At 49.2% G+C, this 22511-nt stretch overlaps 1 protein-coding gene across 1 annotated transcript in view; it reads right to left on the reverse strand.

Annotated features, from left to right (window-relative positions):
• Positions 1-5486: 5486 nt before the first annotated feature.
• The window catches only part of DOK1 (docking protein 1), a 215584-nt gene continuing 198559 nt past the window's right edge, over positions 5487-22511 (reverse strand). Inside the window, exon 5 of the mRNA XM_086964407.1 lies at positions 5487-8799. Within this exon, the coding sequence (XP_086820533.1) occupies positions 7531-8799 (1269 nt within the window). The 3' untranslated portion in view covers positions 5487-7530. The remainder of the gene's footprint in view (positions 8800-22511) is intronic.

A 22511-nucleotide genomic window follows, 5' to 3' on the forward strand; every position in this document is an offset into this window, starting at 1 on the left:
GGAGGGGTAGAGCAGCCGGCGGGGAAGGATCGCCAGCCAAAGGTGTCGGGCGATGGCGTCGTCGGCTACTTCCGGATGGTTGCGCCGGGGAGGATGAACTTCCGCCCGGCCTCAGGATTCACTTGACACCGATGCTCGCCTCGTGTCACCAGGCCCGTCTCGCCCAAGGGACGGAGATGAGGTTTCGCCCCGAATTCGGGGTCCAGGCACTCCCAAATTTTCTGCGCCGGTGCCGCTCGGTCACCGCACCCAGTACACCCTCTTCGGACTGAGTAGTGCGCGGATTGGCATGCGGATTGTTGCGGGAAGCCGCCTTGCTACGGGAGCCTCTCTAGGTTGCTGCCGCCATCATCGGCTGCTAGCCACGCCCCCGGCTACAAATTATTTGATCGATCTCATTACCCAGCTCAGTACGCTCACAGTCTTATAGGGTTTGTGTGGGTCCAGGACAATAGAAATACTTCTCACAAGTTGTGCTTAGTTGCCTGAGAGTTGCCAAGACCCCTGACCACTGGACATGGAAGGTTGGAACAAAGAACTTGGGCCCGATTTACTAACCTTTTGCATTCTGGTTGCGTCACTTTTTTGGCACAGACATGAAACAAAATGCTAGGCAAGATTTACAAAACCACAGAAAGGACACTTTGTGTCGCCTGCAGGACATGGAAAAAAATGTAGCAGAGTGTTGGGTAGGCATTCCATGGGTGCAGCCGGGGCGTCATACAACCACACATACAACCACACAAAGGCAGTAAACTTAGGATTACGCCAAAATGAGGCTCCTACCTGAGAGAGGCGTCAAACGGAGACATATGTTCATTTCTTCCTGTTACATATTTCCACGTGTGCTGCATTCTGCAGCACACATAGAAAGAGAAATATGCCGCTTAGGACTGTTTCTGTGCAGGGAAGTATCCCTTCGCAGCCCTAGTGCACTCAGCTCTTTAGGAAACTTCATAGAGACCACACCTCAGGAGCACCAGGGTAGGCGCTCGTCTCCCAGTGATGGGGCAAAGATTGCAGCTCATCTTCAGTCTTCACGCTGAGGGGCTCTGGCTGCACAAGGTGCAGTGTCAGACTTCTTGATGCAGCCAATGATTACAAAGTGCATTTCCATTCGATGTGATTCAGCTCTGTGGTAACCAACTACAAATGAGAACAGTCACTTTTATTTTCTAGACTGGAGCCGGATGTTCTCTATCCAATCAGGAGCTGCTGGTGGGTCCTGGTGTCTTGGGCAGAGCAGGGCACAAAATACTAATAAATGGAGAGATGCCCCATCTCTTTGTGTAGGTGGGCAGGTTTGGCCACGCCCTTAGCTACAGGTTTTAGTTCAAGTGCAGCTAACCTGCTGGAAGACACGTGTCCCCCTCTGCTTCTGTCAGTGCAACCACTGACCTGCTGAAACATACAGGGGTTTATTTATGAGCCTTGCGTCACTTTTGCGCCGCCGGTGCTTCACTTTTTGTGACACACCAGCCGGGTAAGACAATGCGTCGTGTTGCGTCATATTTACAAAGTGACGCATCTAGGGAGATGCGTCACTTTGTAAACCCCTGCGCCACATTATACCTGCGCCAGGTATAATGTATGCAGGAAGGGCGTTTTGATGCAAGTACGCCTCTGAGAAGTGACGCAGTGAAATCTATGAGATTTCACTGTGTCTCTTCTAGGTTGCAACTGCGACAATATCTTACGCCTGCCTCATGGCAGGCGTAAAACTGTCTCAGGCACGTTTGAAATGGGACTTGCCCATGTAAAATGATCCATTGATGGAGTTGCGTCGCTTTCGTGACACACTCTTGCAATGCTTCATTTTTGCTCCCACAGATACGTCAGAAATACTGACATCTGTGACTCCTCCAGTCATGATGAGTCATACTGTAAATAGGACGCATCCAGCAAGTCGCAAGGAGGGCGCAGTGAAAAGTGACGCATCGCTGCATGAAAACAGCTGTGTGTCACTTTCCATAAATGAGGCCCACAATGTCCACTTCTGCTCCTGTCAGCCCAACCGCTGACCACCTGGAACACACCGGGTCCACCTCTGCTTCTGTCAGTCCAGTTGCTGACCTGCTGGAACACCCTTTGTCCACCTCTGTTTCCATCAGCTCAGCCGCTAGCCACCTGGAACACACCGGGTCCACCTCTGCTTCTGTCAGTCCAGTTGCTGACCTGCTGGAACACCCTTTGTCCACCTCTGTTTCCATCAGCTCAGCCGCTAGCCACCTGGAACACACCTTGTCCAGGAAGGTAACAAAAATGATGATGTTGTCATTAGCTTCAGGTTCATGTAATGTCCAACGAGATGTATGGACTTGGCTTTATGATAGTTTCTCCAGGGAAGAAGGTAGACAGCTCGGTGACCGTTAAACTCTATGGAGCACCATCCTGCCGTACACATATACAAGGAAGACCCCATCCAAGGAGTACCAGCGCCTCTTGTAACCAAGCTCTCCTCACACATACACTAGATGCAGTCATGATACACTACACAGATTTACACCAGGAGAGCCAGTCGGCAGTGCCCCTACGGCGGTGCTGTCCGAAAGACCTGCACCCCACGAGTATGGATCAGTTTGCCTCACACACGTCTGTCGGAATAAGAAACCAGGAGCATGAAATCTCACGGCTGCTGCACAGTGGCGTATGAAACCACATGTAATGTCATGCTTTTATTCCTTTATCTTCGCACTGTGGGACGTTGGCAATCAACAACTTCAGCAAAATCCTCTGCAACCCTCTGTAGGTTTAGAGGCGTTTGTTGTTGAATTTAGTATGGCGGTTATGGGGACATCCTAGTGGCAGAGACACAGTGCTTGGTAGAATGCACTTTGTATTATTCATATGACTTTATTCATCAACAGTCAAACTCTTCTGAACTTCTGTCCAAGCCCTGGTATTGTCACATCAGGATGGTGGTGATGCCCTAGTCCATGGCACCCCTGGGCCTCCCAGATGCCACCCTGGCACCCCTGGCATCCTACACACTGCAGCATGTCTCATCCATGATCACATAGCCCGTCCTGCTGGAACGTCTTTGGCTCCCCTGGCCGGCTCGCAACATCTTCAAAGCCCGCTGCATCATTTACAAAGCCATCACGACCAGCACCTACGCCTGTCTTGCTTCCGAGCCTCCCCTCCTCGGGTGGTTTCGGCACACGCGCAACCAGGACACCATCTGACTGCAGACTAAGGAGTGTATACGAGACAACAGGCCTCTTCCATCTATGCTTCCAGTATCTGGGACGACAGCCCATGTCCATCAGGACCGCCCAACGCGGCTCCAATTTAGGAAAGAGTTGAAGATCCACCTCTAGAAAGAACACTCGATCGCAAGACATTGAGGGCCACATTTATACAATTGTAATGCAGCACAGCACGTCCCCTCGCAGCGCTGCACTGGGTTACAGGGAAAGGGCAGGAATGCAACGCATCGATTACAATACGGCGCATTCTTGCCTGCTCCCAGCGCTGGTGCACGCAGGCGTCCCCTGCATTACAGGCAGGACCCTCCAGCCCCAATCCACACTACAGGCACTGTACGGTGCACTAGTGGCTTGTAGGCACAGCTCTTGTGCAAAGGTGGACAACAGGCCGCTTGTCTTTGAGGTCCATGACTTCTACTCTCCCAGAAGGGCGTCTGATTTTTATCTATATTAAATGATGACAGCGAAGTTTGTGTGTTATTTCTCACATATGATCAGATCTTGCAGCGGTTAAACATCAGTTCCATCTAGGTGAAGTCAGACATATCTTAACATGTGAAACCGCAGAATCTAGCAAACCAGTGAGCTCTGCTCTTGATGTTTGTACGGGAGGTACGACCCCCGGGGCTTATGTATGACTCCTGTGGAGCAGGGCAAGGCAGACAGTCCTCTTGCTGCGCTGCTCTGTGTGTATCTAGCACTGTAAAAATGGAAATGCCAACATTTGTAACGCGCACAGCTCCCGCCGACAGAGGTGTCCCGGTGCTGGGGGCCGTCGGGAAGATTAAGCAAGCTATTGCCCAGAGCCACATGGTGCTGGGCTAACCTGCCGCCGGAGCTGGGGATCAAACCATGAACCCTGTGGTCCTGAGTCAGGCACCCTGGCCGCTGTGCCACACCTCTTCCACTGGTGCATTCAAAATCAGTAGATGTTGCTTGGGAACACCCAGGCAACGCCCATGGGACTCCCAGGCAACGCCCATGGGACACCCAGGCAACGCCCATGGGACACCCAGGCAACGCCCATGGGACTCCCAGGCAACGCCCATGGAACGCCCATGGGACTCCCAAGCAACGCCCATGGGACTCCCAGGCAACGCCCATGGGACACCCATGGGACTCCCAGGCAACGCCAATGGAACGCCCATGGGACTCCCAGTCAACGCCCATGGAACGCCCATGGGACACCCAGGCAACGCCCATGGGACTCCAAGGCAACGCCCATGGAACGCCCATGGGACTCCCAGGCAACGCCCATGGAACGCCCATGGGACTCCCAAGCAACGCCCATGGGACTCCCAGGCAACGCCCATGGGACTCCCAGTCAACGCCCATGGAACGCCCATGGGACACCCAGGCAACGCCCATGGGACTCCCAGGCAACGCCCATGGGACTCCCAGGCAACGCTCATGGAACGCCCATGGGACTCCCAGTCAACGCCCATGGGACTCCCAGTCAACGCCCATGGGACTCCCAGGCAACGCCCATGGAACACCCATGGGACTCCCAGGCAACGCCCATGGAACGCCCATGGGACTCCCAGGCAACGGCCATGGAACACCCAGGCAACGGCCATGGAACACCCAGGCAACGCCCATGGAACGTCCATGGAACGCCCATGGGACTCCCAGTCAACGCCCATGGGACTCCCAGGCAACGCCCATGGAACGCCCATGGGACTCCCATGGAACGCCCATGGGACTCCCAGGCAACGCCTAGGCAACGCCCATGGGACTCCCAGTCAACGCCCATGGAATGCCTCTCTCGTGCACAGTAATGCAACGCAGCGATTTGCACTGTGTTACATTACTCGAGATTGATGAAGTCACGCAGGGCCACGCAAGGAGGCCTTTCATGGGTTCATAAATCTTGTTTCCGCCAAAGGCCATGCAGAGGGGCTTTAAATATGCCCCCCCCCCCGGTCCTACGTAATGCGTGGTACATGACCGGTCTGATCCTGATTTGTCTCCAGTAGGTAATGAGTTTGTCCCAGGAGACAAAATAATGAAGACGCCTTTATAAGGCCCGCATGACCTTTTAAAGGTCTCTTGAACCCTGTTCCTCAGTTTATCTGTCGTAGGTGCCAGCTCCGTTCCAGGTTGTTCTGTGCCAGGTGACAAGTTTGGGGTGAAAGGGTCTCTGGTTTCCCTGTTTGAGATCATTTCCTGGTTTCTCTTTATGAAGTGAGGAGGCTCTTATCCCTTTCTCATCTCTCCTACAGGAGTATTTTTGGAATTAAAACAGAACAAACACATATTACGTAATGAATAAAAATGTGTAATAAAACAGTTTTAGTTAAAACCAATAAACAGTGCTTCAACACACCAGGTGTAATCCATACCTGGTCCAAGGATTCAGATATCACAATTGCTTTACTCAGGTGAACTCTCCCAGGTGTCACTGCGCCTGCTGCACACAGAACGCCGATTCTTGGGTATATTTACAAAGGAATGGCGCAGCACGGAGCTGCAAGCAATTTCGATGTGCTGCATCATTAAAAAACGCTGGGATGTGCCTTATATACAGGAATACAGCGCACGCATCTTTTCTCCATTGCGCTGGTGCTAAAAAAAAACTGCCTAGCGCCAATGTAGACACCTTGCGCCTTGATGCTAGGGTGCCGGCATTGCAGGAATGATTATTTATGTGCATGAAGGTGTCCCTTCGTGCACATAAACAATCATTAGCACCCATACCGCAAAAAACAAGGAGAAATATACGTTCTTCTCTACGTTGCGCCACTAACGCCTGCTTTTCAATGGCCTTAGTTTTTGGAGCTGTTTCAGATTTACACGCCCTACTAATCTGGGGCCGCGTCAAAAAGCAATGAGTGTTGTGTCGGTGCACCCACTGCACGCCCCTTTCACGCAGTGAAGCATAAAAAGGAGCCATATTTACAAGGCCTTGTAAAGCCACGCGAGGTAGCTTTACGTGGCCTTGTAAATATGGGCCAGGTCGCAGCACCAGCAGAGCTTCAACAAGAGTGATGCACCGGCAGCGCCATGGTCTTGTAAATATGCTCATCTGATCTGTGTCTCCTATAGAGAAGCACAGTCACAAACACAGCTCTTCCCTTGGGTCTTACTCTGCACCCCCACCCACTGGTGCCACCTTCAAACACAAACACCGTGGCGTCTCAAAAGCATCCATCTATCTGTGTGGAAGTCTCCTTGACATAGTGCCTTGCACTGGACCTGTTATTTCAACGCACATCCCTAGGTTGATTGTGGGGCAGGGACAGAGGGCCCAGATGCCTTGACTGAGGGACAGTCACCTCGACAGAGGGGCAGAGTCGTCTCGAAGAGAGGGACAGTCACCTCGACAGAGGGGCAGAGTTGTGTCAAAGAAAGGAGCAGAGTCCCCTTGACAGAGGGACAGAGTCGCCTCAACAGAGGGCAGAGTCGCCTCATCAGAGGGGCAGGGTCCCCTAGACTGCTGTCATGAACATGAGGCGACCCGGTGGCCATCGACCCCATCGCTTATAACTTTGATGAGAAATTAGGGGTCAAACCACAGGCGCTGATGGGGGCACAAGTAGGCGACTAAAGTAGCAATAATAGCGATGTGCAGTGTGTCTCTGTTTCCCTCTTCCCTAAACATGTAGCAGAGTGTTGTTGTGGCATGAAAGGGTGCCCTTGACTTCCCACAGCGCCCTTATCATCCGAAGGCCTTTGGCATCTGCAGGTGCACTACTCGTGATGTGCCCTTTGCATCGGAGGAAGTCCTTGATATGTGGAGCTGTCCTTGGCATGTGAGGTATGTGAGTACCCCTTGTATGTGAGGAGGCCATTGGCATCTGAGGGAGCCCCCGATATGTGTTGGTGCCTTAAAACGTGAGGGGCCCTTGGCATGAGAGTGTGCCCTTTGCTTATGACTGTGCCTTTGGCATGTGAGGATGCCCTTGTCTAGTAAGATTGCCCTTGGCTTGTCACAGTGTTCTTGTCGTTGAGGGTGCCCTTGGCATGTGTTACTGACTTCTGAGGAGGCCCTTGGCATGTGATGGGTGCCCCTTGACATGTAGGTGAAGGCAGCATAGACTGAGAGGATACAAAACAGAGTCGGTAGGCAGCAGAAGGGTTTCCTAAGGAGTGTTGGCAGCCTGCTCCGTCCTTTGATATCTGGGGATGGCACTGAATGAGTGACGTGTTTTTCAGACTCCTGTGCCCCTTGACTGTACCCACAGGCACTGCTTATACTCACAGTGTTCTTGTCGTCGAGGGTGCCCTTGGCATGTGTCACTGACCTGTGAGGAGGCCCTTGGCATGTGAGGAGCGCCCCTGTACTGTACCCACAGGCAATGCTCATACCGGACCCCGCTCACTACAACTCCCCAAGGTCCTCATAAATGCTGATGCTTTGCTGCTGCTCCACCGATGGCTCTTGGCCACCTTCCCTCTGGTCGCTGGAGGAAGGCAGTGTGGCCACGGGACCTCTGCCCGGCTTGATTACGCGGCTGTAAACTGCATCGGAGCTGAGGCTGCTGTTGCTGTTGTTAACGTTGTGAGTGACCCATGGACCTCTGCAGGCTAAGCTTGGGTCCCCAATCCGCTCGCCGGGCCTGGGCACTTGAGGCTTTGGGGCAGGTACAGGTTTCGGGCCCTTGGGTTTGGCTTTCGGCTTCTGGTTGAGTGGTTGGAACAAAGGCACAGAATAATCGTCAGTGCTGGGATTGTAGGGGTATTCGTACCCAAGCTTCTCGTCGATAGCCTGGGTCTTCCATGCGTCCTGTGACGGAACTGCTTCATCATAGATTCTCAAAGCAGCTAGGCTCGTGGTGGGCATCGGGGCAGGAGCCCGAGCTCTGCCCTCCGGCTCGTCATAGATATGGTTTCCCTTTTGAACCTTCCCTTTGGCCTCTGGAGGTGGATTCAGCATCGCCATGTCTACATCCTCGTAGAGATCGGCATAAAGGGGACCCATCTTCCTTTCCTCTGGCATGGCATGGGGCCTTCCCAGAGTGGCACCTTTACCTGCGCCACTGGCCACGCTGTCCACAGGGTCAGAGTACAAGTTGTCTGCACTCGGCTTGTGGAACCTCATAGAGTCCTTGGGCTCTGAGTAGACGGTGGTTGGGTCCTCTGGGCTTCCCAGCAGGCTCTTGGGTGCCTTGTGGAGAGGAGAGCGAGGAGGAGTGCTCGAGACTGCAGGCTTGGCTGGCGGTATTGGGGGGTCTGGGAGAACCCGTGCCTTGAGGATCTTGGCTGCTTCTCTCTCGTCCAGGCTTCTGACCTTCACCTCTTTCTTCATGAACAAGGCCTCGTTGGAGCCCAGCTTGTTCACAGGCCGGGCCCTGGTGGCATCTTCAGGAGGTCTGATGTCCATGTTGGTTGTATCTCCTGGAAGCTCCTCGCCTGGGGAGGTGCCACTGTTGGCAGCCACAGACTCCGCAATGGTGTTCCTGATCTGCATGAGCAGAGGGCAGTCAGCGTCCAGGGATGAGAAGCTCTGGCGGTCCTCGTCCGCTTGTGCTTTTTGCTCCTTGATTGAGGACTCAACGATGACGAAGATCTCATTACCCTGCTTGGTCTCGAAGGTGAAGTTCCCGGAACCTGATTCACAGCGCCTGCCGGCCTCGAAGGAAAACATGACCTGAGGGAGAAACAAAAGAGATTTAAGGAATCCTTCTGGATATAGCACAGTACAACCAGAGCGACGTAGGAGCATCTGCCATCACAAGCAGGCTTCGGCTCCGGACCATCGCCAAAAGCGAACATATTGTACATATATCAAACCCATCAAATGCACTTTATGGAGCAATAGGTTGACAGACTCTTTAAACATCTCTTAACATATACAGTGAAGATTCTGCCGACTCTTTTATATGCCACAGAGACAATCAATATTAATCAATGGCACTTGTTGCATAAGGTGGAGGGCAAGATTCTTTGCACTGTTTGCACTTTGAATTCTATTGTCTCAGTAGAAGCCCTAAGGTTAGATCAGGATTGGTGAGATTTTTTATAAGCGGACAGGCTCCTATCTTACAATGGTCTCATTGTCTATTACATGCTAAAGAAAAGTCTTTAAGGAGTCTTGTGGCTTCTGAATGTTCCGTTCCTACTATAAAGGCTAGATCATTTTTAACCAATATTTTATTTTAACTTCAGCACTTTTCTTTGACTAGATTAGAGTTCCAGAGTATGAGTTATATCCACCCTTAAAATCATTTAAAACAGACCATGAAAAAGTGTTCCATGGAAAATAATTTCAAAATTTGTAGAGCAGAATCCCGTTTCCACTGTGTTATTCAATCCTGTCAGGCGGCCGTCCCTCAGGTGTATTTGAGTTGGAATACGGGGCGCGAAGGTGCATAATGCTCTGTAGGCTGAAAGGTTTCCTGTTAAAAACTGTGACGGATGCATGGCAAAATGTAGCTTGGGAGTAGAGAATATGTACCTTGTGGTATAATGATTGTAGGAAACGGCTGCTTTTTTCATGGTTACCCCCCACGTTTTGCCTGGCACTTGATGCACTTTGACTTGATGTGCCCTAGGTCCCTGCCAATCCGGTTCCCAGGGCCTGTGTTCTATCCCAAAACTGTAACTTTGAATCCACAATTGGCAGATCTCTGGCCAAAGGTAAGCCCCTTGTAAAAGGTACCAAGGGTACTGTGACTAGGGAAGGCCTCTAAGGGCTGCAGCACCTATTGTGCCAACCTTAGAGGCCCTGCACCCTGGCACACACACACACACTGCCTTTGCAGGCTGCGTGTTTTGGTGTCGAGAAAAGGGAAGAGTCGACTGTGTGCCATGCCTGCAACCCACTGTCTGGGGCCTAGGTACGTCTCCCCTCTAGCAGGGTGCACTAGCTACAGGTGAGGGTGCAGTTGCAGGAGCACTGCACCCCTACAGTGTTAAAATCCATTCTTAGACATTGTAAGTGCAGTAAAGCCACAAAGAGTATATGGTCTGGAAGTTGGTCATTACGAACTCCACAGCTCAAAAATGGCTTTTCTGAAACCTAGGAAGTTTGGCAGGAAACTTCTCAGCACATTAAACCCACAATGATACCAACATTTTTAATGTAAAATGCACTCAGAGATGCCCCCGGAAAAATGACCAGCCGTGGTGTGGTTCCTGAATGACTAACTGCCATTTGCCGTCCCCAGACAAGTTGCTGAACCCCTGGGTGAGGGCCTCCACTCTCTGGGTCCAGAAACAAAGCCCATCCTGGGCAGAGGTGTCATGCTGTCATGGAGATGGGCTTTGCCTGTACACTGTGTTAAGTTAGCATGAGCTTATTAGAAGTTTAAACGCCATTTTTCCTTTCTGATGCTTTTGCACACGGCACACAATATTATAAATGTTTAGAGTCTAGCAGAACATTATGCTTCACACGAGAATAATATGTTTTCTTATTGAATCAGCTTTGTTTGGTGAGCTATGTCTGAACAGTGAGTGCCGAGACCTTCAGGGTTATTTAAACACAGTGGCTGTTGTTCGGTCTGATCAGCGCACGTCCTAGGCATAACACATATGCAGCTGTGGCCATCTCTGATTTTGACACGTTTAATAATGCACTGCGCAGAGCATGCAGACACAGTTTGGAGAACATTCCTATGCAGACAGCTGGTGTAGAAAATGATGTGATACCTTATACTAGGACCAGAGGTATGGGGCCATCCTTGTAAACCCAAAGAGGCCTTCTGTAGATATAATATAATATACTAGCAAGGGAGGGTAAGACTGAGGTGTAATTTAGCCTTCTTCCCTTTAGCATTTTAACATGCTTTCACCCTTTCTATTTTATGGACTAGCAACTATGCTGATAACCTTGTTGCTTATAATATGTTTGCTTATATTAGCTAAGATACTGCGCTTGAGAACACAGCAATAGAAATAAATATTTCAAACTTGCATGTGTCTTCATTTACTCCTCGTTTTGGACTGGTATTAGAGTGTAACGAAAGAGTGTTTGTGTGTTCCACGTTTCCTGATTTATTCTAAGTTCATGTTCTGGGTTGTCTAATCTTTGGGGGTCGGTAAGAACCAATGAGACACTGATTGCTAGTCTGGTAGGGGATTTTGGATACTAAGGTGAGTTTTGGCACACCCTAATTCACTGAGGTTCCAAGTCTCTATGCACAGTTCTGTGTAGGAGCAGAATCCCTGCGACATGGCGCCCAACCGTTGGCGGTCTTATAACATGATGCTTGAGTAGTACTTCATCCAGTCCTTAACCCCTTTGCTATGTTTTCCGGATGACAGTAGTGTCGGACAAACCTACCTATAATAATATAGGTCTTTTCAAGCTTGAATCTTTTCAAACGGTTTCCTTTTGAATTGCTACCCAGTGTTGCTACATAGATTCTTCATTGTACCACTTTCTTACTGTGTCGTTATGGCTGGCGTTGACATACCGCAGCATAGTCGTATTGCGGTTCGCAATAATTTGCAAGCTTATAACGTCCAATTAGAGGGCATGGCGGTTATCATGGTTGTGAGTGCGGAAGTGGCTTACCCTTTTGAGATATTCTACTCGTGGGTGACCTTCCCTGCTGTGAACGCAAATACTGGTGTGTTCGACACATATACTCACACAGCCGTGCCCAGCGAATATGTTCCGTATAAGACACAGGAAGTTCAAATTAATGAGCACCGAGGTTGGTTTAATGGCGCCGTACCCCACTCTTTAACAATAACTAGGTTAGGTCCTTTGTCCATTCCAGGCACTACTTGGCCTGTTTTGGCTGGATTTACACCGCATCCTCAAGCAGGAGTGGTTCCCGGTGCAGATCTAAGGCGGCTACATACAGTCGCGATTAGCGTTATTAGGTCGTTAGTACAATACATTACCCGCAATCTCCCGGGCGGAATGAAGCTTAGTCCCGTGATGGTCAAGGCAGTGATGGGCAAGCGCCCCCAGGATAAGGATGGTATGCCTTTCTGGCTTGCTGAGATATTTGACCATCTGGAAGCAGTATTTCCTAACACGACTCCTGTTGAAAAACACAGGATTCTAACAATTAGTTTGCCTAAAGACTTGATACCGGAGGCTGGTGACTGTGAGTCCTGGGGTAAGATATTTGCGGCGGTGTTTATGAGATTCTTCGGCACTCCGTCAATGACCATCCTTCCCTTGGTCATTAAACGTGTTCAAGATGAGCACGGACCTGAGGCAGCGGTTGAATTGGGAATAAGATTATGCGGCTCTTTTGACATAGTTTCTGATCTCGTACTTGCGAATATCAAGGGAGATGCAGTAAGCTTTCAGGTGTCTAATGCTTTGCAAGCTCCTCGTTCTTTTCAGGACTCATCAGCCTCATCGACCGGTAGTGGAGAAGGCGGCAGAGGTCGGGGTGGCCAGCAGGGACCCGACCGCCCCGCCCGAAAGACGTTAAAGGCAAGCAGGACGATTCAACACCGAAAAGACCCCAGGTTCAGAAGAAGAAAGTTGCAGCGTTAACAGCGAGATATGCCATAGAGAGTGAGAATGCAGCTTCAGAATCAGACATGGGTGCTAATGTTGTTGGACAGCGCGGCGGAGATTACCATTGTGCGAGAGGCCCTGCGTCCACTACTGAAGGTGATAGCGACTGACCGATATGTTGTTGTGGAGACAGCTGATACCAGAGTATCTCCCCCTGATAGACTTTATGAAATAGTCCTTTTAATTGAAAGTGACATACAGCGTACCATAAAAGGGGTATTTTGGGAAAATCTTACAACTACCTATGACATTCTGTTAGCGGAGGCTGACTGGCCCCCACCTTTTGTTCTCGCAGCTCCGAGAGGGGAGGAGGTAATCCTCCCTAGTTTCACGCACACAGTCTCAAAGGAGCATGCGCTGTATTTTGCAGAAGAGTGGGCTAAAGCCCTTGTGCCGGCTCTGTACCGTACACACTGTGGTTGGGATACATTTTCTATCTAAACAAAAGGATTCTATCAATGTGTGATGGTGACTAATTTTTATTTTTTGGTGAATGTCTAATATATAAGTGTGGAACTAGGCTGTCTCTTAGAATGACAAGACGAGGGCACTATGTGCTTTTAAAATACCCCTCACACACTAAGAATCCCAGGTAGCTAGCTAATAACTCTACCACAAAACCCCCCTTTTTAACGTTCCCAGACAGAGAAGTTAATAAAATATATTTTTTCTACTAGCCAGGGAATTTTTTATTCCTTTTTTATCTTGCACTCACATACTTAGGTCCCTACACCTCACTGATATCACCTACACTGCACCAACACATAGCCTTTTGTCACAACAAAATCAGTGCTCCCACGTAGTTCGTAGGTGGTAGCACGCCCCGCCCCGTAGAGGGACGGGAAGACCCTCATGATGAAGCATGACACTAAGGGATTCTTAGTGTGTGAGGGGTATTTTAAAAGCACATAGTGCCCTCGTCTTGTCATTCTAAGAGAGAGCCTAGTTCCACACTTATATATTAGACATTCACCAAAAAATAAAAATTAGTCACCATCACACATTGATAGAATCCTTTTGTTTAGATAGATCAGTTTGGAGGGTGATTCTATCATTACCTCTACACTTCCTCTATTGTTGTTCTGGGATAAATTTTCCCCACACCACGAGATTCCCTTACGGTCTCTGCCACAGCCTCAACCTCAATATCCCATCCGACGTGAAGCTAAGGCTTCCATAGCGGAAATCCTTGAACAATTGGAATATCAAGGTTTAGTTGAAACTTGTGTGTCACCGATGAATAACCCACTTTTTACTGTGACCAAGCCAGATGGATCTTATCGTTTGGTATTGGATTACCGGCATTTGAACTCGCATTGCCGTACCTGTGCAGTACAGAATACCCACGGCTCTGCTCTAGTGGATGGTCTTGTTCGAAAATGGTTTAAGACCACACTTGACATATCCAACGTTTTTTTTGCCCACAATTTGGATGGTCTAAGTTCCCAATGGACCAATTTGACCTGTTGCGGCAAACAGCACCAATTTAAGCGCTAGGCTATGGGCTATAAAATAGTCCAGGAGTGTTTGCTGCCCGTGTAGTCTCTCTCTTGGAGAGAGTTGACCCAGATGCGTGTTTGTATGTGGATGACAGCTATCTCACAGACGACGAAATTTGGGCGCATCTGTGTCACGTTGACCGCATAATTTGTAACTTTGCGGACTTCGGTTACATGTTCAACTTTGCAAAGTCTCACATTGCAGAGTACACAGTGTTGTTCCTGGGCTACGAGCTCAACAATGAAGGTCGAGGATTGGCTCCTCCCTTCATGGAGAAATGCACACAGTTCCGCGCTCCTACAACTCTGAAAAAATTACAATCCTTGATGGGATTTTTGAACTTCGGACGTACCTACATACCCGAATATGCCCAGTGTGTCAAGCCTTTGTATGCTTTGATATAACCAAATTTTACCAAATCTTGCTGGCTGCCAGAACATTCAGCCATTTTGCAATCTTTGCAGGCTGATCTTTTTAAATCTAAATTCTTACTGACTCGTGATAACCACACCAACCTGGTGATAAGAATCATCCCTGGGGCGGTGGGTTTCACTTACCTTACTTTTAACAAAGGAGACCCAGTACCTATTGTTTACAAGTCACACTTGTACACTTCGTCAGAAATGCGGTTTTCCACTGTGGAAAAAGTTTTGACAGCAGTGAAATGGCGATTCTCAAGGAAAGTGCACTGTCACAGGGAAAACTCATGTTGGTTGTTACCCTGTATCCTGCACTAGAGGCAGTGACAAAGGCCAGTGTACCAAATTCTAAAGCTTTGCACCCTCGGTGGATACAATGGGGTGCATCATTGACGTCTCCGGATGTCACGTTCATTTTTGATGACTCCTTACAGTCACAGGAGTTTTTGCAGTATGAGTTTGTTCATCCTGCGCCATTGACTATGCGGCCTTTGGAGGATATCCATTGTATCATTTACACTGATGGTTAAGCGTAAGTTGCGCATGGGTCTAAGCACGCATACGTATCAGCTTACGCCATTGTGGTGAGTACCATAGTGAATGATGAATTCAAGTTCAGAGTCGTGCACACGCAGACTTTAGGGGACTGCACCGCACAATTGGCAGAGCTCCGTGCTCTGATGCTTGCATTGGAGTACGCTGATCCTAGTGTGACGACTCTTACTGTGAGTGATTCTTACTACTGAGTCCAGTCTTAGAATGAGAACTTGTTCTTTTGGATTCAGAATGATTTTCGTGATTCCAAGGGTAGCACAATAAAACATAAAATGATCTGGGTCCGAGTGGCTGAGCTTAAAGAGCAGTTGCCACTTGTGTATCTAATTCACACTCTTGGTCATCAGCGCGTAGGAGTTCACGCTGCTGGCAATTCGTTGGCCGACGAGGCCGCAAAATCAGCAGTATCGACATATTTGGTTGCGGCAGTTACACGTTCCAAGAGTAAGATTGATGATGATATCTTGGCTGTGAGAAGGGAAGTAAATATCCTAAGGGGTTCCCTTCGAAGTATTCATACCACTTAAGTCCTGATAAAGTTCCTTATGTGAAAATACCAGACGTTGGTGAAAGGTTGATTCCCAACGCGGACCGCAGGTCAACACTGATTACAGCTGCCCATGAGAGTGTTGCGTCTGCGCATGCGGACGTTTCGGCTTCTGTATCTCAGTTACAACAACGTTTCTGGTGGCGGGGACAGTACAAACAGATGCGTGATTATGTCCTTCAATGTGATATTTTCCAGCAGATTAAGCCTTCAACTGCTGCGCATCCGCCCCAGACATAGTTGTACATTTCTAATAAACCACTTGGTTCTGTTTATTTAGATCACTGCGGTCCTTTTTCTTCTGATACTGCGTATGAGTACATCTTAGTAGCAGTTGATTCATGCACACGCTTTGTGTGGGTGTGGCCACACCTTAACGCTGATTCACGAACTGTCATAAGAGAATTGCGTGTCTTAGTAGGGATTTTTGCCTGTGGTACCTTCCATTCGGATCAGGGTCCTGCTTTCGCCTCTAAGGCGTACAAGGATGCTATGGCTTTGTTGGGGGTCCAAGTCAAGTTTTCGTCTCCATACAGACCTGAGAGTAACAGTGTTGTGGAACGAATGAACCGTGATTTAAAGCAGTCTTTGACAGCTAGGGATATAGGCACTGGCAGGAATTGGCTGGCCCACCTCAATATCGTGCAGCGTGCCCTTAATAATCTCTCTAGAAGGTCTTTGGGTGGGCAGACCCCATACAAAATGCTCTTTGGTGTCAAAATGTTCTTCCCCGACCTTGACGGTCTAGACAAGGTGGCGGTTGCTGCCCCCTTTGACATAGATGAACATTGTCATGTTTTACAGAACCTACAAGAGACGAGAGACAGTCTTGCAAAGGAACACTTGCCCTCCACATCTGATGATGCGTTGCAGATCCCAGTAGTTGGCTGGCTACCCCAAGTTGGAGAACTGGTTCATGAGAAGATCGAAAACAAGAAAGAATTTGGTCCCTCATATCGAGCTGCGGTTCCAGTGATTGGCGTGAAGGGCACAAGAACAGTCATATTACCACCACTTCCAGCTCCTAAAGAACAGAGGTACATCTCCATTGACAATGTCAAACTACACAGAGTGGCCGATTCTTCTTAGTATGGCTCCGGCAGTTCCATGTCCATCGATTTTGGGAAATTCTGTTGTGGTCCCGGCTTCTAACCCCAGGCCTGATGTTGCCCTCGAGATGCCTGCAGTTTCAAGTCCTTTATTGAGCTTGTTACCTGGTGCTCACCTTGATGAGACTGAATATACTTACCCCACTGACTTCTTGATGCCTGATTTGCAAACTTGTTTGGCTACGGAATCCAGATTTTCTTTTGACACTGACACCCATCGAAGACCCCTTCCAAGATTTCTGTTCTAGCAACGTTGTTTAAAAAACCTATATTTGGTTGGTCCTTTTTTCGATTTACCTGTTCATGTCAATTGGCTTTGTGGTGTATTTTTTTCGACTTGTCAACGGACACTATGTCAAGGAAAGAACTTGCATTCGCCATATCAATGGAACATTGGCTCACCATTCCTCGATACACAGATTGAAGAGGGACCTTTTGATGATGATTCATCAGACGAGGACCAGATGTGGAACATATCCAAAATCCTGACGCAGAATGGGACGATTACGTTATCCCAGACCCGGCTTCACCATCTCCGAACCCTGTGGATTTGCCTCCAGCGGACATAGGGGGTTTCCATAATCTTATGGAAAGAGCATCTAAAAGATTTGGCCTTCCTGTTCCTATGGGACAATCATACTGTTTTCTCTATGATTTTAAAGAGCCTTACAAGAAATCTATCCGTTCCATACCCATAGTAGAGCATGTTTGGAATGAGGGCAAGAAGGTGATGCAGTCTCCAGCTACTGTAACTCCAGTTCTACTGCGTCTGGAGAAAAAGTATAAGGCTCCAGAGGACAGTCCTGCCTGTCTTATTGGTCAACCTAAACCTGACTCTGTTATTTCTCAGGCGGCCCAAAGGAAATCAAGAAACCCGACGGCACCCCTGACTGCACCGCCAGATAGGGAGGGCAGGAGCCTGGACAATGTAGGCAAGAGGTTTTCCTCTATGTCTAGCCTCCTTGTTAGGGCCTGGAACGCACTAGCAATTTTGGGACGATATGATCGCCAAATGTCGTGCGATCTCTCTCCTTTCATTGATCAGCTTCCAGAGAGTGCCAAAGCGGAAGCGAGAAAAATCCTGTAGGAGGGTGAACGATCTTCATCTGAAATGATAGATTGTGCAATGGACATTGCTACAATGGCTTTTCGCGCCTTAGCAGGTTCAGCTGTCCTGAGGCGTCATTGTTGGCTGAGATGTACCTGGTTTCGCCCGGAGGTGCAGAATAAGATTCTGGATCTGCCCTTCGATGGGGATATGCTGTTTGGCAAGCATATAGATGATGCTTTACAGGACATTAAACAAGCATTTACAATGCAACGGTCTCGCCTTTCAAAAAGTTAGAGCTATTGGCATTGTAATGACAAAAATGTTATTTATGTGTTTGTTTTGAAAACAGATAAATAAATGGCATTGTCATTTACAATGCAAATAGCTTAATCTGTCGCAAATGCGAGACCTTCTACATTTGCACACACACACACAGCCACACACACACAGAGCCACACACACACCCATGAGCCACACACACCCACGAGCCACACACACAGCCACAAAGAGCCACATACACACACAGAGCCACACACACACACACAGAGCCACACACACACAAGAGCCATATACACACACAAGAGCCACACACACAAGAGCCACACACACACAAGAGCCACACACACACACAAGAGCCACACACACACACACAAGGGCCACACACACACACAGAGCCACACACACACACACAGAGCCACACACACAGAGCCACACACACACACACAGAGCCACACACACACACAGAGCCACACACAGCCACACACACACACACACACAGCTACACACACACAGAGCTACACACACACACAGAGCCACACACACAACCACACACAGAGCCACACACACACACAGAGAGCCACACTCACAGGCGGGGCGAGGCTCTGCGGCGGTCACTCAGTCGGAGGAGAGGTTGGGGGTTCCGGGTGAGTGCAGGACACCCATCTAGCTCGCTCTGGTGTGAATGCTGCCGGGGGTGTGTCCTGACTGTTCCTCTGGATGGGGTGAGTTCACGTGACCCCCTCAAAGGCTGATAATCTCCTCAGGTCTCTTATCTCAGCCTCTTTCAGAAGTCGAGAAAGATCCCATTGGCAAACCGAGGAGGGAGGCGCCCAGCCTCCTCTTAAAGATACAGGCCGGGTGATATGCGGAGCCTTTGACAATCATCTACCTATCTCCAAACATCAGGGAGCTGCTGAAATGGGCGCTGCAGTGAGTGCGGACAATTAAACAAACAAAACTAATGAATAACTACACAAAAGAAAGAAAGGTGCGGACTGCCGACCACCCAGAAACCAGGGGGTTAACAAAGAGACCCCAATGGGCATGAGATTGTCTCCGACTCCAACAGCCCCACCGCCAACCACGGATCCCGGCCGGCTTTACCACAGCCCCACCGGCCCTGTATAAAGTGGTCTAGCATGTCACTGATCCCTTCCCCGACTCTCTCTGCCCCAGCCCTGCCGGCCTTTCACAAACAAGGTAGCATATATGACTCCCCATAGCCCTACCGACCTCGCCTGTATACAGTAGCCTGGAGCGTAACTGATCCTAATTCTCGCACTGAGTCAGCCCCAGCCCTGCAGCCCTTTCATTGAGAACTCACTGACATGGGACAGACTCCTGCCCAGCCCTACTGGCCTTGGCGAAAAGAGACAGAAAAAACGCCTGTCTCTTCCCCCACCCAACCCCCTTTAAGAGGCAAGCTCACAGTGTGAGCTGTCTGTGTAAACATCCAGTCACATTTCAACAGCTAGTGGACTTGTCGTGTTTTTCGGAGCCTATTGAAGTCTGTTGTGGGCTGCTGCAGACACTTGACTTGCAAAACGGCTCTAATTCTGGCAACCTAAAGAAAATTGTTAGAATTAGTCAACGAAGCTCTGATCTTGTCACGGAAAACTGATGTGTTCTGTTTGGATTTTTGGTTCAGCTGGAAAAACTTGCAGTGGAATGTATTTTAATAATGACTTCAACTATTTGCAAGAGGAGAGTTTTAAAGAAACCAACCTCAATCAAAAATCCTATACTCCATTATCAGCACAGTACGTCACCCTGTAAACTAAAGATGGTTCATTTATTGTAGACCAAGACTGCGTAACAGCAGCCTTGGGGGGAGTCTGTGGATTATGTCTTGTATGAAAGAATGCTTTGCAGTCCCTGAAAGCTCGGATGTCTTAAGAGCTTGAAAAGCCTCTCCCCGTTCTTCCTGAAATGGTGTCTAGGAGTAAAGAAGACTATCCTTACTGGCCGTGTTGAACCTTGGTGGGGACTCTTGCCAAGTTGAGGACGCCTTGTCCTTCGCATGCTAGTTGGATGTGGGCATGCGAGACGCTGGGGGAAGCCGAGAAGCAAGCAGGACTCTTATTTTGAAGCAGTGTGTGCCTGGATCTTGACTTTTGTTGGGGCTTCTGCTGCGCAAGACTAACAAAGATTCCAACCCCCCAAACATGCTAATTTTGCAATCTGTCCTACCTCTGCGGCTTCTCGGTAGAGCTGCTGTGCTCAGGAGCTTCCAGCGCTGTCAGCCCTGTTGCAGAATCTATCGAGGTAATCCTGTGATTCTCGGCGCGTGCATGCACAGCTTTCACGGCGCAGGCAACATGGTCGTACCCCGGGCCCTCCAGCTGCCCACCCGCGTGGGTCTGAGTGGCCACCCCACACATTGCGCGAGCCACCTCTCACTCCAGCTCACTGGGCGACTACCTCGCGTGCGTGCTCATCTCTTCAACTGAGTTTCTGCAGAGCCACCGGCAGCTGAAACACCATGCTTGAAAAGCAAGAGGCATGTAGCAAATGGAAGTTTACTGCGTGCAGGTAGGTCTGCAATCAGAGAAAACCCCATAGAATTCCCAAAAACGTGCACTAGAACGGTAAAACAAGTATTGCGCGGGGGGGAGGGCAGAACAGCAAGCACGAACAAGGGGGGGGGCAGGACAGCAAGCACTCACCTGAGGACGACTTCTTCCGGCGGCGGTCGGGGACATGGCAAAACAAAAGCGCTGCCAAAAAAAAAACAGTAAACGGCCACCTCCGAATTATGTACAAAAAGGGGCGGGGCTTGAAAAAAGCAAGAAACGCCCACGAATCTGCTCCAGCCCTGAGTGACACACATCTCTTCCAAAGGCTAGCCTCCATTTACGAAGCTAGCCAATGGAAGAGAGAAGCGGGTTGAAGCCCCTCTGTAGAAGACATAAAATCTTCGGCTACGCCCACTGCTTCGCAGTGCGACGGTAGCCTCGACCAAAAAAAATACAGAAATGGCAAGATCTTTGGGCACAATTCAATATCGAAAAGTACCTTTCCGGGGTGCAAGAGGAAAAGGTTTCTCTATGTATAGGGGAGGTTTTCAACAACGCTACTTCTCCTATTCTCAACCCTCTCAATCATTTAAGCCTCAGTACTCTCAGCGGCAGAGCCAATCGACGTCTTCCTCCCGCCAATATTCAAAGGTAGACAGGGACGTCAGGGGAGAGATACCTCTAAACGCCAATAGCAGCTTCCTGGCTCTGCCTGCTGGCCCTTCACCCCTTGTAACATCAATAGGGGGCAGGATTACACATTTTCTCGATTGCTGGAAGATCTTAACAACTGATCGGTGGGTCCTAAATATTGTTCAATTTGGCCATACACTAGAATTCCCAGACCTCCCAGAGCCCCTCGCGCCACGGAATCAAAACAACTGCATCTTCTCCGTCACCAAGGGAGCGATAGAACCAGTGCCACTCTCTCAAAGAGGAAAAGGGTTCTATTCCAGATTTTCCCAATTCACAAAACGGAGGAAAAGTAGCGCCCAATCTTAGATCTGAGGGAGCTCAACACCTGGTCTCTCTTCAAGACATCTTGCGTCATCTAAATCCAATGGATTACATGGCGACTCTGGATCTCCATGATGCATATTTCCACATTCCGATCCACTCATCTCACAGAAAATATTCACGCTTCATAGTAGCCAAGAGCCTCTTTCAATTCAAAGTACTACCATTCGGGCTCAGATCTGCTCCACAGATATTCACAAAGGTATTGGCCCCGGTAGTAGCATTCCTAAGGAAACAAATGCTAGAAGTTTCCCCTTACCTAGACAATTGGTTGATAAAAGCTCCGTCTTCTCAAGCAACGACAAAGGCAGTCGAAAGTTGCATCCAACTTTTCAATCACCTGGGTCTGCTTCTCAACAAAGACAAATCAGTCTTTCTTCCATCCAGAAAGGTCAAGTTTCTGGGCTCCATTCTAGATACAAGAACCTGCAAGGCTTTTCTTTCGGAGGAAAGACAGAAAAAGCTAATCTTTTCTGCCAACCATTTACAAAAGAGACGATCCCTGACAGTTCGTCTATACAAGTCTTTCCTAGGATCGATCTCATCTTGCATACCATTAGTTGAGCATTGCAGACTGTGAATGCGTCCCTTACAAGAACAGCTAGATATGCAATGGCACCAGGTGGAAGGTTCTTTCGAGGACAAGGTAAAGGTCACCCCTGTCATGAGAAAAGCAGCAGGTTGGTGGCTATCAAGGAAAATATCTCAAGAGGTCTCTCTTTCAGGATGGCTCCATCCCGTCTGATTCTAACCACAGACGCCTCAATGGAAGGCTGGGGTGCTGTCTTACAGGACCTCCAGGTGAGCAATCACTGGAACCCATGAGCGTTTCCTTCATATCAATCTCTTGGAACTCAGAGCGATTCGCTTAGCCTTGCA

This window comes from Lissotriton vulgaris, chromosome 3_2, assembly GCF_964263255.1.
Source record: "Lissotriton vulgaris chromosome 3_2, aLisVul1.2, whole genome shotgun sequence".
In the NCBI taxonomy this organism is placed as follows: Eukaryota; Metazoa; Chordata; class Amphibia; order Caudata; family Salamandridae; genus Lissotriton; species Lissotriton vulgaris.